The sequence below is a fragment of the Larus michahellis genome, chromosome 3 (assembly GCF_964199755.1).
Source record: "Larus michahellis chromosome 3, bLarMic1.1, whole genome shotgun sequence".
Classification (NCBI taxonomy): domain Eukaryota; kingdom Metazoa; phylum Chordata; class Aves; order Charadriiformes; family Laridae; genus Larus; species Larus michahellis.
This window is the reverse complement of record NC_133898.1, coordinates 40,663,263-40,678,710: the sequence shown is the minus strand read 5'-3', so window position 1 is coordinate 40,678,710 and position 15,448 is coordinate 40,663,263. Positions and strand designations below refer to the sequence as shown.

The 15,448-nt window shown below is 36.8% G+C and overlaps 1 protein-coding gene across 2 annotated transcripts in view; it reads left to right on the top strand.

The window, feature by feature from the left end:
- TTC27 (tetratricopeptide repeat domain 27) overlaps positions 1-15,448 on the top strand; it is a 134,706-nt gene that overhangs the window by 28,773 nt on the left and 90,485 nt on the right. Inside the window, exons 8-9 of one of the 2 annotated variants that reach the window (XM_074579863.1) lie at positions 332-468; positions 4,968-5,083. In XM_074579863.1, the coding sequence (XP_074435964.1) occupies positions 332-468; positions 4,968-5,083 (253 nt within the window). The remainder of the gene's footprint in view (positions 1-331; positions 469-4,967; positions 5,084-15,448) is intronic. The other variant, XM_074579865.1, reaches the window with a different exon arrangement.

Here is a 15,448-nt window from a genome sequence, read left to right as displayed (position 1 = left end):
AAGTAGTAGGGAGTTGATGAAACTTGATGCCTATGATTTTTCAAGAGACATTATGGTGGGTTATGGGGAATTTATCGAAAAGTGGCTTTGCAAGACCTATCATCTAGCTGTGTTTGTATATTTGTAATATGTTTTTCTTTGCATGTCATAGCTAGCAGCGAGAGCACATGTAGTTCACTGCAAAGTGATCAGAGTTAATCCACTGCTAAATTTCATAGGTTAATTCTTGATGTATTTCTCTCTTGCCTTTTTTGTGATCAACTTTCTAGTATATGATGGGATTACTGGTTTTTAGTGTTCATTAATATAAACTTATATTAATTTTCTGTAGGTGCTTTGGGGAAGAGAACACGATTTCAGGAAAAATATGTTGCACAGCTTATTTTGGATGTCCAAAGAACAGATGAATTCCTCCTTCCTCACAGTGAACTAAGTCCGGCTCCAACACCTCTAGAAAACTTAACCATGGTATGTATTTGAGAAGAATTGCTTTAAATTCTTGAAATGAAAATCTTCTGGAGCTGTTTTGGGTGTCTGCAAGGGAAAAGTGTATAGTGCCAAGGAGAAACTTACTTATGATTTCTGAAAGCTTTTGGAAAAGAGGTAGGACAGTCCTTTGCCTAATATTAAAGGACATGGGGTAAAACAAAATATGACTGTCTACGAGACAGATGTGGCAACTCAACTAAAAGCATGTTTGCAAATATGTTCTTCTACACTTTATGTATTAATTTCTAGTGACTAAGAACGATAAGAGTTAGGAAAACAGGTGAGAGACAGATTTTCAAAGTAGCCTGCAAGGCATCGCAGAAATGTGCAGATTTCCACGACCTGTTTAGTAACAGTGTGAAGACAAGAAATTAGTCTAGGTAGTCCTACTTGCATGAATTATGTGACTTGGCCCTACTGATCTTAAGGGTGTGCGTGATGACTTCAATAATAAATTGCTTAACAACCACTGAATTGGTTTGGGATGGCACTTTTCCTTCATGAGGAGAAGTTCTGGTCAGGTTTTAAAGTTATTTGAACTTCCTAAGATACCAGAGATAAATTGAGGCTTTATGGTCCAAGATTTATTCTTCAGGTTGGAAAGCCTTTATAACAAAAGGTTATGCCTTGATAGACTTCCTGGTCAAGTGGGGATCTAAAGCAAAAAAATTGACAATCCTTCTCTATTTCTAAATTGAATGCACGAATATCTTAGGAAACTATCCTAGCTTTTTTTTTTTGTCCATTAGTATGTCTTTAGTGTTGTATGTGACTTGATGAAAAGAGATTGACTGTACATATGTCACAACTTGTGCTTATGATAGAACTGTGTATAGCAACCCATTTAAGGATGGTGAGAGCTTGGGGGAGGCCACTTGGTGAGCATCAGACTTAGTTATAGACTTCAAGTGCAGCTTGCTTAGAACTAAATGATAGGATGCATCATTCTCAGAGAGTCCCTAACTGGGATATTGTATGACTGTTTTTTCCAGTTATTCACAGCTTTCTGAGGAATTTGCCTTTGTAGTCTATATCTGATAAGGACTTTAGTTTGGAATAAAACAATGACATCTTTTCAATAAAAATGGCAACACTGTTTTAGGTTGTAGGTATAACGTGGAATAAAATATATTATCGTTGCTAATAAAATACTATATTCATATGTCCTTTTAGTGAACAGACCCAAAGCTGCTGAAGTAAGTTTAGCGGAGAGTTTGAGAAAGAAAATTGGGATATTCGAAACCTTTAAAAGTTAGTCATGCTTATGTTATCTACACTTCCCTATTAAATTTTCACTGACTATATTTTGAAAATAATGCTAGACAAAGTGAGCGTATGTGCTCTTTCTGAAAAGTAAAAATGTGATGCTAGAAAGGACTTGAGAGGTTTTGGCTGCAGGGAGAGAGTTGAATTTTGTGCAAGTCTGAGCGACTGTATCATGTAATTCTGTCCTAAATTACTCGGTCTGCCTATTAAGGAAAGTTAGGCTCTCTGTTCCCACAGTTTACTTCTGGGAAAACAAATAAAAATTAAGAACCTTTTATTTCTGCATTTTGTGTGTGTCAGAAATTCTAGAAAATAATATTAGTAGAACCATGTGCTCCTTTGAAGAAAAGCTGAGGTATTTCAAGTTTAGACATTTTATTAACATCGTGTGTGAGTGTCCTGTCACAGGTATTAGACCAGGCTTGAGTAAGTAGACTTTGCATTTCATGTGTGTGTTGAATTACCAATTAAAGGGTTTGGATTTTTTCACCTTTTTCTATCATGTGTTTATTGATAATGTAGTATCAAAAGATAATTTATGATTTAATTTATTATTATACTTATTCCTGTAAATTGTCAGTGTTAGCTTTAGCAGTGAGTCCTAGTGTTTCATTTGCCAGGTCTGGTCTCAAATTTGTCGGCCTTGAGTGTATCTTGAAGTTCTTTTAGCTAAAATTGTAATTAATGCTGTTCTCCATCTGCCAAAAACTCCCAACAACATCATTGCATCTCTGTCTAAGTTTAGGGCAGATGCTTGATGTATCTTGTATACTTCTAAAAGACTATTCATGGCAAATGTAGAGAAGCTAAGTCTTGAGAGGTGCTGAGAACGTCCACAGAATTAACATATGCATATGGAAAGCTAAAAGGCCTGTGATCATGCTGCAAAATTATTATAGGGAAATTTTCTTCCCCTTTCCAGTGTTCTTATTTTACATCTGCCATTTGCAGATAAAGGAAAATACTCTATATGTCTAAAGATAGGAATTGTCCTGGATGAGTGGAAAATTTCCTAATAGAATTATAAACTCTGCCAATATGGATAAAGGACAAGCTGAGACTGGTCACACCTGATTTTCATCTCCCGTTTTAGAGTGCTTACTTGTATGGGCTTAAAGTTCTCCCTCTATTATTGTTCAGTAAGATGACTGAACAAGTTATTTTTCAATTAAGAGGTCAGTAATTTATTTTCATTAAAAATACAACCAATATAGCAATGTGACTGATTGTTAGACTGGTAGCTGGGCTGATATCTGGTCAAGCATTTCCTGCTTCCCTCTGGTGCTAAGCAATTATTTTATCTCAAATGTCACTAGAAGAAAAACTATTTGCATTTCAAAACAAGTATTTGAGATTATAATTTCAAGGCTTTGCTCACAGATCAGTTTGTGTGAAAGGAAAACCTCAGGCTTGAAGTGATGCATAAGGACTCTTGATATGAAGTGCTACGTTAAAATAGTTTGATTAGTTTTAAAAAATTCAGAAGTGCTTTTATGTTTTGGGGGAATGAGGAATTTAGTTTTAAATCTAGGAATGGAAGTCATGTTTAAAACTCTAGCATACAGTTGGAGTACAGTTCGGTTGATCAATATTTATAGTGAAGTTAAAGCAATTATTACTGTTTATACAGGCTAGATTTTAAAGATTATGTAGACCAGAATCTGGAAATTTTTAACTGCCATATAAATTAAATTGTAATTTATGTTACATCAAATGAAGTGGTATCATTATACTAGCATAGTGCTCTGTTCTAAAATAATTTTCATCTAGAAGTGGTAGATAATTCTTATATATGCTAACGTAGTAAGACAATAAAATGATGGCATTAAATACGCCTTTTAAGAGTGGGAATATCTTCATTATCCCCTTAAAATAAAATAAACTCTTTTTTTTCCACATTCTCTGCCAAATCACAGTTTAGTTTCATTTATATGGTGATAAAATACAGGTGATGAATGCAGATAACCCACTTGGAAGCATTCCTCTTCGCTTTTTATTCTTCTGTGGACACTCATTTTGACCATGTCAATGGAAGATATTGTTTGGAAACAGCTGCTACAAGAACACTAAAGGGAAATAAATAGAAAATTCAAAAAACTGTTGATATAAATCCATTTTGTGTTTTTAATAGATTTTAAATACTACTGGTAACTAAAAACCAGTAGTACAGTAATTGGTTTAAGGACTGGTTTTTTTTAGTTTTGGATTTGTTTGTTTTGGTTTTTTTTCAAGGGAAGGAGAAATAGTATTACAGCTACCTCCTCCTTGCTTGCAGCCGAAAGAATCTTTTGTTCTTTCCAAACAAACACAAATTCTATGAACATAGTAATTTATACTTTTCAGCCACGAATTATATTACTGTCGTCTTTAAGTTAAATGACAGACAGTGAACTTCAGGTAGCGTACTTGTTTGTAAAAGTTAAACTGAATATTCCTTAAATAATTTGTTCTAAAGGAAATTTGATGGAAAGTCACAAGTACTTGTCCAGGAGCAAGCTTTTCAGAAAGCCCCTTCTTGCCTTTATCAGGACAAAGCATCTGGAGGTGCTGGCTCAGTGGTGTTTTTTCAATCTGTGTTTCTTTAATTTGCAGAACTCCTTTTAAAAAAAAAAAAAAAAAAAACAAAACCCCAAAAAAACCACCACCACTTCCCTGTGTAAGGAATTTAACTATACTGGCAAAAGGCGTGCTTTATTTAATTGCATTTTTGCTGATACTTAAAATGAAATCCATACATTCCCAGAGGTCTGTGGTCACTAGCCTGAAAACCTGCATGTTAAGAAAGAATTTAACATTAATCTGTTTCAGCTTGTCAGTATGTGTGTGAGTATATATACATATATATATATATATATATACACACAAAAATTAGAGGAGGAAATTGATGATAGTACTATGAGCAACAGTTTGAAAAGGAAAATCCACTTCAGCCCTTATTTAAGTAGAAAATCAACATTCAGGTAACCCTAAAGTTGCTCTGAATGCTGTTCCTCCTGCATAACAACCGGTATGCTTGTAGCACAAGTGGTTTGGATGATAATTCCTTCTACTGGCTTAGTTATTCTATAATAATCATGGTAAAATACTTTCCATTGTGTCATTTTGTGATGTTTGTATTAACCTTTTTCAAACAAGTCTATGTTTTTTTCATGTTTTGAAGGCATAAATTTCTCTGCCACTGTTTCTGTTTTTAAATATTTTTTCTCCTCCAACAGAATTATGATTTAAATGATGATACGGTGCTTAATGAGATAAAATTAGCAGATGCTGATCAGTACCAGATACCTGATTTGTGTGCAGAAGAGCTTGCTGTAATCCTTGGGATATGGTAAGTTATTTCATAGTTACTTAAAAAAAAAAAACAACTGCATGAATCATTGTGATAATGAAATAATGAAGTGGGACTTTTTTTTCCTTATCATATAGTCTGACTAAAATGCTAAAAGACTTACATTATATGTGGATAGCATTTACAGTTGTCTCAGAGTGAGCATTAGTGTCCAGTTCAGAATTTCAGCAATGTTTCATTAATTGATATATTATTCTTTTATCCTGGAAAAGCTTCTTGTTCTTTGCCTCAGATGAATTGTGTTTCAAATGTCAGGTGGCATTAGCTACCATACGGTGATGATGCCTTGGTAAATTTTGAAAACATATTTCAAAGTCAGCTTCCTATGAGAATCAACCATGTCCTTCAAGCAAAACACTGTCCTACTATTCAGTGCAATGGGAATACTTGTATAAATCCAGAGCGTCCGTAGCTAGTTACAAGCTGTAGTACAAAGTCCTTGTGGTTTAGTACCTAAGTATTTTTCTTTTCCTGGCTTTCAGAAATTATATGCTGCATGGGTTTTAGAAATGGCACAGAAGAGCAAAAAGCAGCTTGAGGTTTGAGGATCACAAGCTGGCTGCTAACGAATATCCTCACTTTCTAATACAGAAATACGTTTTTCTGTGATGTAATGGTCATTTAGCTGATGACAGTTATCACACATATTTTGCGTATGATTTGTTTCAGAAGTATTAATATGTCAAAGCAAAAATGGTGACTTTGATACGGTATTCATCATTCATACCTCTCAAAGAGCTTTTCTGATCTGTGAGTTGCAAAATGATGGAATATGCTGTACTGCTGAAATATCTTGCCCAGGCCAGAAGGCGGCCAAGAGTCAACAAAGAGTGAATCCTAGTCCCCAAGTCTCACACTGGTGTTTCCTCTGTGGGGGCATACAAATGTTATAAGATCTACCTTTGTGATAGGGTGACAGCAATAACAGGCAAGAGAAAGGCTAGTGAGACAATTCAATGGCATAAGCTAACAACCTAGTATTTGGCAGTAGTTCCTTTGTGTTGTGGGGCTTACTGCCTGTTTTGTAGCACATTATAATACTTCTCTCTCGCCAGTCACCAAAATTTTCAGTTATTTGTCCCCTTCTTGTCCAATAAAGTTCAGTGGAAGTCATTAACGGAGAGACGATTGTTTCCTTGCATATGCCCATTTCTCAGACTGTAGCTTTTTGAAGGGCCAGACCACTTCCTTGGCTGTATAGTTGAAGTCAAATGTGAAGTTGCTTGTCGGTGGTTTCAGCTATGCCCTTTAACTGTTCAGCCCATTTCAGTGGGCTAATTTCAGTGTAATTAGGAATTAATGAGTGGAATATGTACTGTGGCTTTGAATTTTCTTTATTCCCCAAGTCTTAAACTTGTTCTCTTTTCAAGGCCACATCTAGATTCAGTTTGAGCACAAAGGAATGGGGTTAACAGTGGGTTGACGTATATTCTTGACCCAGTCACTTTTAGGCTTTCACACTGATTGAAGTCAAGGCAAAGCCTTCCCCTTCCTGAGAAGCATTTTCAACGTGCACTTCATTTTTTAACACAGTATTGTTTTATATTCAGATTATATCATCACTCCTGCTTCCATCCTTCTGAAAGAAATTTTAATTTGCCTATTGGTCTTTCACTTTTCTCTCTCTTTTTTTTTTTTTTTAATGAAAGGGTAGAATTTGAATTTTACATTGGCTGACTGCACAGTGGGTTTCTTGACCACAGTATGTCACTTGGAAACCACCACTGTCATGCTCTGAATGGTGGCTAGAAACCATCTTGACTGCCAGCTGTGTGTGCGTACATTATAATCCAAGTGGTATGTGAGTTTGGCAGGACTCAAGGCAAGAAGCTCATTTAAGAAACTAAAAACAACCAACAAAAAAAATATTCAGTGTTGCTTCCCCATAGGAATGGTAAATGCCGTTCAGTGGGTGGGATAATGTTAAGTGACTGAAACTATTTCAGTTGTAGATGGAGACAAGATTTGATATCCAACCATGTTGCAGAAACGCTAGTAGAATGCCAGCTTTGAGAAGTGTTCTTCTAAGGGGATTTAGGAGACAACCCTTGTGAGTGATGAGTGGAGTTCAGGCTTGGATTGCTGGCTGTACCCTTGGTCTCTGTACCAGCTATTGGCATATCAATTTGCAAAGAAGCATATATGTGTTAAAGTATTTAGTGTTGGCTTTTAAGCAAAACATACTTCCCAAACCTTAGCTATAGCAAATTCCTTGTTTCTCTTTCATGCTCGAGGAGGTCAGTTCTGTAGAGTAAATACCTGGCTTTAGAATTCCTTTAAGTTTTCAAAGCAGTTCTAACTAGACCTTGGTTTAGGTCTAGCACCACCCTAATGGTATCTGTTGTTGACTGGCATTGTCAGCAGTGGATATTTTTTTCTAATGCAAATAAAGTTTTAGAGGCTGACCTGGTTTGTTGAAGGAAGGCAGCCTGCAGGTAAAGAAAAAGAGTAAAAGTGAGCAAACTTTTTCCTATACGTTTCACTGTTCTTGCTAGTATTTACGGCAAATGTCACAGAAATGCCCCTTAATTCAACTGAGATTTTTGTAGCTAAGTGATGTTAACTCAAAATCAACAAGATGCAGAAATGTCTGTGGATAGCAAAACAAACTGAAAATTGTTACAACATTTGGAAAACACTTCATGACAATTATATGGGATCCTATGGAATTACCTGAATACACATAATGTTTCCTGCGGTGAAGTAGGTTTCATTTCAAGTAGATTGCAATGATCAACTGGCTAAACAAAGTGCTATTACAGTATCGATTCAAACATTTTCGTCTCCTCTTCCCGAATAACATTTTCAGAGGATATAAAATATTTTTTGAAGTGTCGAAATATCTCATACCAGCTGTCTTTACAAAAATCCAAGCAACATCTCATGCATAATGCTTAAACCAGCTTGTAAATAACATGCCTGAGCCTGAATCAATTAGATATATTTAAACCTGTTACACTGATGTAAGGAAAGAACAACTTATTTATCAGTAAACCATTTATATAAGAAAGTAGCAATGTAAACTGCACCCTGCTAGTTCTATGTGGCATCTGTAATTTGAGGCAGTTTACTTTAAAGTGTTTGGCTGTATTCTTCTCTGCAAATTCCTTTTCTTCCAAATGCTGAACATTCTGCAGAACTAAATCTAAAAGAGCATTTGCCTCTTACAATAACGAAACTGAAGCTAAAACAAAGTGTAGAGGAGAGGAAAAGCCACCCGAGGCTGCCTTGCTTACATAAAGGTTTCCTATTCCATCATATCTAGATTTTGTAGTATCTGTATAGGAAGAAAGTGTCTAGAGGTGTCTCCAGATCATCTCTCTGCAGGAGTAATGCAACCTAAAATAAATATTAAAAGAAACTCCTAGGACTGCAGAAGCATCGCTTGACTAGGACTTTTTTGGTATTTTATATGAAAATAACTAGTCATGATGGTATAAAATTTATTTTATCATCAAGCCTTAAGACTGTGGCCAAAACTTTGTATAGAGCCTCAAACCAAACTTTGAGGCTGATGGAAAAAGATATTAAAGTTCCAATTTTAAAATAAAAATATAAAAAAACCCAAACAAACCCAAGAATGGGCCAATGTATGATTTAAATAATGTGTTAATATAGTATAGATGCCAAAATGCTGTGAAACTGAGAGGGGAGTATGTTTCCCTTGTCACTTAGAAATAGCCCAGATTAGATAATTGCTAGAATAGACACCACCAGCTGTGTGTCAGCAGCCTGAGAAGAAAACCCTTTCTCATCACTTGATTCACCATTTCTTAACATGTGAGTGCTTTTAGAGAATTCTAAGAAAGCAAAGAGAAAAGTCCAATGGCTGGTTATTTCTTAATCTTTTGCTGTCTCTCAAGGATCAAATCGGGTCAAAATAGTGTGTTATACTGGAGGTAGTTCAGCTCAGTCAAAGACCATGCACCAGTCTTCAGCTGTTGAGGAAAGCATCAGGAAGCCTAACTTTTATTATACAGTAATACATTGGATAATAATATATTATACAGTTTACACAATGAGCTGTAGAAACATATTGAAACAGCTGCATAAGCACTAAATAGAATTAGGACTAAAAGATTATTAACAGAATGACCAAATATGAGCTTTTGGATCAATTGAGTAATTAGAAAAAAAAATATCCTGATATACGTGTTGGCAATGGAAGCATCATGGGAAACTTGGGTAAGTGAAACAGGAAGGCATTTGGCTACTTGAAATTTGAGAACCTAATCTTAGCTGGCTGTTTGTTCTCTAGCCAATGGAGAAATTGGCACCTGCAGAGTGTGATTCATTTCACTTCAGGCACTTACTTTACAATGGATAGGAATCACTCCCTACATTTATCTGTATTTTTGCATGGACTCTGAAGGAAGCATAAAAGTTAGCTAGACTTCACACGGTTAAAGCTAAGTAAGATGGATCACATGCTTATTAAGATTACATATGTATATGATTGCAGCCGCCTTTGCTCTTTATAGCAAGGTCATGCTATATAGCTTGTATCAGAAGTACAAGGCAATGGCAGGTAAACAACTGTTTTCATCTGTTTTTGTAAGAGAGAGCATTGTCTCTTCCAAGCCATTGAGATGGAAAAGGTTATGTTAAACTGACTGTGGAAGGCCAGAGCTTACAAATGTTGTCCTATGAAAGTAAAAGCTATGACATAAAATCTTGGACAGCATTAAAAGTGATGAAGGTTTTTCTGTTAAATATTTTTGGCACTCTGCCCCATCTTTACATACATATCATGTAAGTGTAAATTTTTTTTTTTTTTTTTTTTTGGAAGCAAACCAATTACATGTGCCAGACAGTATAGTGATCTCATCCTGGTCTGTTTATGGCTGTTTAAAATCACTGCTACAAAATATACTGCTGTGCACCAGTACATACAGCTGTGTGAAGAGATTCCACTGGGGAAATGAACTTCTTGTCTTGCTATTCAGAATGCTCACATGAAAAACATTAGTCACTTGAAATACCTTTGTGAAACTTTGAAAATGCTTGTAAAGTGATCAATTTGTTGGGTTTGGCTCTTTTTTATTCACAAAATTAACAAACCCTGTAAAACTGCATAGAAATACAGCAAATACTCATGAAAATGCATATCTGGAAAGTCATCACTTGTCTCATGCTAGTTAACTGTCGTTTTAAGCAGTTACCTGAGGAACTTGAATTTGCATTTTCTGCACTTGCAGAAAGGTAACGTCAGAAAACATAAGCAAACAAAAACTCAGCAGTTTTATTCATCCATGTAACTATACTCTGTCTTCAAGAGTGACTGTGAGAAGATACTTAAGGGTGAATACTAACAGGGCAAGCATGTGTTGCTCCCTTTCCCACCTCCAAATGGTGATTTCCTGAGCCTAAACTGGCTTGTTTGCATGGCAGCCCTCAATGGATCTCTCAAATATGTTGTCTTCCATTGAGCCATTTAAATTTCTTGGATCTGTAGCATCCTTTGGCAAAAGTGTGTGTCTACATGTTTGTGTCCGCCATTCAAAAAGACCTCCTCCAGGTCGTTTTAGTTGCCAGTAGTTTTATGTAGTGACTTAAGGCTTTTATTTCCTAACAGCTTTGAAAACTTCTGCCATGTCCCTCTTTGGTTAGTCCTAGCCTAATCAGACATTCCTTTTGTAGAAGTTGTTACATGTTTATAAGGCATAAAACATTATTATTCATCATCATAAAACAACAATTGTTCTAGCTGTCTGTTTCTGAAATTTTTCCAATTCTGAATTACTGCTTTTGAAATGAACGGCCCAGAACAGAACATACTATCCATGGGTGGACAAACAAAAGCCTTATGTCATATTTTATTTAGGCTTTATGTTATTGGTTTGTGTACTTTATGTAGTATTCCCTAGTACATTATTCTCTATTACTTTTCTAATTAATTACTCACATTTTGATTTGCTTTTTTAAAAGCTGCCTAGTACTGAGCTAATGTTTTCATGCAGCTGCAGTGCTGGAGTTGTTCCTGAATAGAAACGGTCAGATCGCAGCCCATCATTTTTTGTGAAGCTAGGACCGTGTTTTCTATTTTTGGTTACTTGGCATTTTTATTTTATTAGCCTTTTGCTCTATCCTGTAATGTCTTTTTGCAACTCCTTACTGTCTGTTCACATCCTTGTTTCAAAGAATGTAGTATCATTTGCAAGTTTTCTCACCTCACTATACGTTCTCCTGTTCCAGTTTATTTATTAGTACTATAGCACACGGATCACAGCACAAAACCTATGAAGGATTACACTTCTCCATTGGGTTGGTTGACTATTTGCTTCATACCATTTCCTATCTTTTAATCAGTTACTGACCTTTGACAAGACATTCCCTCTTATCTCATATGAATGCTCAGTTTCTTTGAAAGTCCTTCTTGGTGAGGGACTTCTCAAAAAATCTTACAGAGGTCCAGGTTGATTTCATCAACCAGCTTATGTATATCCTCACACTGGTTAAACCTTACAAAATCCCCCAACAGGTTTGTAATGCAGGATTTTTTTTTTACCGGAGCCTGGCTGACGCTCCCCACACGCATCATATTTGTCCAGGTATCTCTAGTCCTTCTGTTCATTATATAGTCTCTCCTTACTTACCTGCAACAGATGATATACTTGCAAGCCAGTAGTTACACTGATCCCTTGACACATTTTAAAGGCTGTCATGATTTTTGTTGCTCTTATCTTCAGGCACTCGGGTAGTTTTAAATGAGGGCTTAGACACTGCTTTTAGTGTCTCAGCTGTTTCATCCTAAAACTAATTTTAAACTTTTTTTTTTCTGAATGCTGTTTGGTCCTGTTAACTTAGCATCCAACCTCTTAGCATGTAACCTCTTTTGCAGCTTTTTAATTTGAGGATTATTCTCTCCCTTACCCAAAAAGGCTCTCTGGTGGAAATTTTACTATGTTCTTCTACAATAAATGCTAATGCAATGAATTAATATAATTTCTCTGCAGTGGCTTTTATACCAGGGCTGTCATTTTGGTCCTGTGGACTCACAGTTTTTTGCTTCTGCTATATTGGAAGCAGGATTTAGCACTGATTTTGACTCTTTTAGTTAGTTGCTCCTTAAATATTTTTTGGACTCTGTAATTATATTTTTAGAGATATTTTATTATTATTATTGTTTAATATTCCAGAGTTTTTGATCCTTTCTGTATTCTGTGCTTTAATATAACTTCAGCTATTTGAAGAAAACTTTTTTATTTTTAATAGCTTTTAACAATGTTCTTCAACCATTTCTCAACTTTCTAAAACAGTTCTTGGAACAGAAATACTTAGTCATAATCCAAAAAGAGATACTTTGGAATGGTTGCTATTAATTACACTGTTACAAAGATTATAGCTAATTAAGTCCCAAACTATGTAACTAGTTAGTTGAACTTACCCATTAGGCTGCCAATGTAGTTCTGATTAATCAGATTAAAGAATTGGTTGTAAGTGGTAAGCGATTGGTAATTAGCTTTTGCTGATTTACTAGAAAATACTTTTTCTTGCTGCAGAGTAGATCTTTCTCTAAGATTCTGTTTTGTCTATTTAAAGAATGTCTGTCTCTTTGTTTTCTTTCTCTTTTCTATTCCATTCAGCTCCCTAAGATGGGATTCAAAAGTGGACAGGAAATACCATGCAAACCTGAATGATGTGGTGATTAGTGACTTCTCTTCATACTGTTATGAAAAAATGCCCAATCATAGGTCTTACAGCAACAGATCCTAAATTCCACTCTGAATTCAACTCCTGAAATTCTCTGGGGTGAACTGCTTAATCTGTCCTTGAAATCAGAACAAATACACGACATAGAAGTGAAATCTTCATAAAATACTCTGACAAGCTAACCCAGTCATTAAAAATGCTTAAAACCAAGCTACAACTCTACTGTAGATTCAGATTAAGATTTAAAATATAGCTTTAATTTTGATTTGATTCTGTATGGAATATCATTAAAGCAATTTCATTTTTCTCTTGTCTTTCAAGGTTTGCATTACTTGTACTTATGTATCTGAAAGCATAGTACATGGATGTGGCAGAAATGGAAATTAGAGACCTATTTTAGCATTGCTTTGATCTGGAAGAACTGCATCTATATGCTTCAAAAAGCTGTGACAAAATATCTGTCTAGAATAAGGAGAGGATTAATCCTTTCAGCTTGAATCAATGTATCTTTAGGATGCTGAAAAATAAGTCCTAATTTTGTCAAAATTTAACTGTCCCTGGTTTATCCATGCTTTTCAAAAGCTATGGTCGTGTCACTTAACATTCTGATTGCCTAGCTGCTGTGGTGTTCTTATAATATGTGAAGTTTTCTTGCTGCCTTTTTTGCTTCCCCCTCCCCCCCCAAGGATAAAGAAACTTGTTATTTTTCACCTGAAGTCACATTTGTATTAGTGACTAGTGTTCAGTGACTTCAGTTGACTACCTCAACCTGACTCTAGGTATTTCTGCTAGCAGCTGACATTGGATAAGGGAAGAAGTAAGTTACGCAGAGAAATTCTTTATTACTTTCCTGTTTTCATAAAAAATTTTCTCAAGGAAGGGAAAAAACAGTGATATATAGGACAGAATTGTTTCCTAGCAGTGTTGTCTGAAACTTTCAAAAAAAGCACACCAATAACATTGTGTCTTTTCTGTGGGAAGATGAGGGGAAAATGCATTACTGTAATAGTTAATAAACTTTTTTTTTTAAAACTGATCTCCTCACCAAAATTCAGAACCATACAAGTTAAATCAGCAAGGAGGAATAAAACATTTAGCTTTCCTTACTAGCAGAGTCCAACTTTACTGAACACAACAAGAATAAAAGGTGATGTCAAGGTCTTCACTTGCTTTTCGAAGCTCTTTCTCATCAATACTCAATCAAAAGCATTGTTGGTATTTCCTTGTGGCCACGCTCGTACAGCTTGCTCAAGCTGATGGTATTATGAAATGGTATGAAACGCGTGGAACCTCCACCATGGAGGCTAACTGGGGAGGTCCCAATGGACCGGAGGGTAGCAAATGTAACACCCATCTACAAGAAAGGCAGAAAGGAGGATCCAGGGAAACTATAGACCTGTCAGTCTGACCTCGGTACCAGGGAAGGTCATGGAGCAGATCATCTTGAGTGCCATTACAAGCAGGGGATCAGGCCTAGTCAGCATGGGTTTATGAAAGGCAGGTCCTGCCTGACAAACCTGATCTCCTTCTGTGACAAGATGACCTGATTATTGGACAAGGGAAAGGCTGTGGATATTGTCTACCTAGACTTTCGAAAAGCATTTGACACTGTTCCCTGTAGAATTCTCATGGAAAAACTGGCTGCTCATGGCCTGGATGGACATACGACCTGCTGGATCAAGCACTGGCTGGATGGGCGGTCCCAAAGAGTGGTGGTCAATGGTGTTAAATCCAGCTGGCAGCCGGTCACAAGTGGTGTTCCTCAGGGCTCAGTGTTGGGACCATTTCTGTTTATTGATGATCTTGATAAGGACATATAGTGTATCATCAGTAAGTTTGCAGATGACACCAAGTTAAGCGGGAGTGTTGATCTGCATAAGGATAGGGAGGCTCTACAGAGAGACTTGGATAGACTGGATCGATGGGCCAACGTTAACAGTATGAGCTTCAACAAGGCCAAGTGCCAGGTCTTGCACTTGGGCCACAACAACCCCATGCAGTGCTACAGGCTTGGGGAAGTGTGGCTGGAGAGCTGCCTGGCAGAAAAGGACCTGGGGGTTCTAATTGACAAGCGGCTGAACATGAACCAGCAGTGTGCCCAGGTGGCCAAGAAAGCCAATGGCATCCTGGTTTGTATTAGAAATAGTGTGACCAGCAGAAGTAGGGAGGTGATTGTCCCCCTGTACTCAACACTGGGGAGGCCACAACTTGAGTATTGTGTCCAGTTTTGGGCACCCCAATACGAGAGAGATAATTGAGGTGCTGGAGCGAGTGCAGAGGAGGGCAATGAAGCTGGTGAAGGGCCTGCAGAATAAATCTTATGAGGAGTGATTGAGGGAGCTGGGACTGTTTAGTTTGAGGAAGAGGAGGCTGAGGGGAGATCTCAACACTCTCTACAACTACTTGAAAGGCCATTGTAGAGAGGTCAGTGCTGGTCTCTTCTCACAGGTAATTAGCAATAGAACAAGAGGGAATGGGTTCAAGCTGCAGCAGGGTAGGTTTAGGCTGGACATTAGGAAAAAAGTCTTCACAGAAAGAGTGGTTAGACATTGGAATAGGCTGCCCAGGGAGGTGGTGGAGTCACCATCCCTGGATGTGTTTAAGACTCGTTTAGATGTGGTGTTGGGGGATATGGTGTAGGGGAGCTCTTTGTAGAGTGGAGTTGATGGTTGGACTCAATGATCCCAAGGG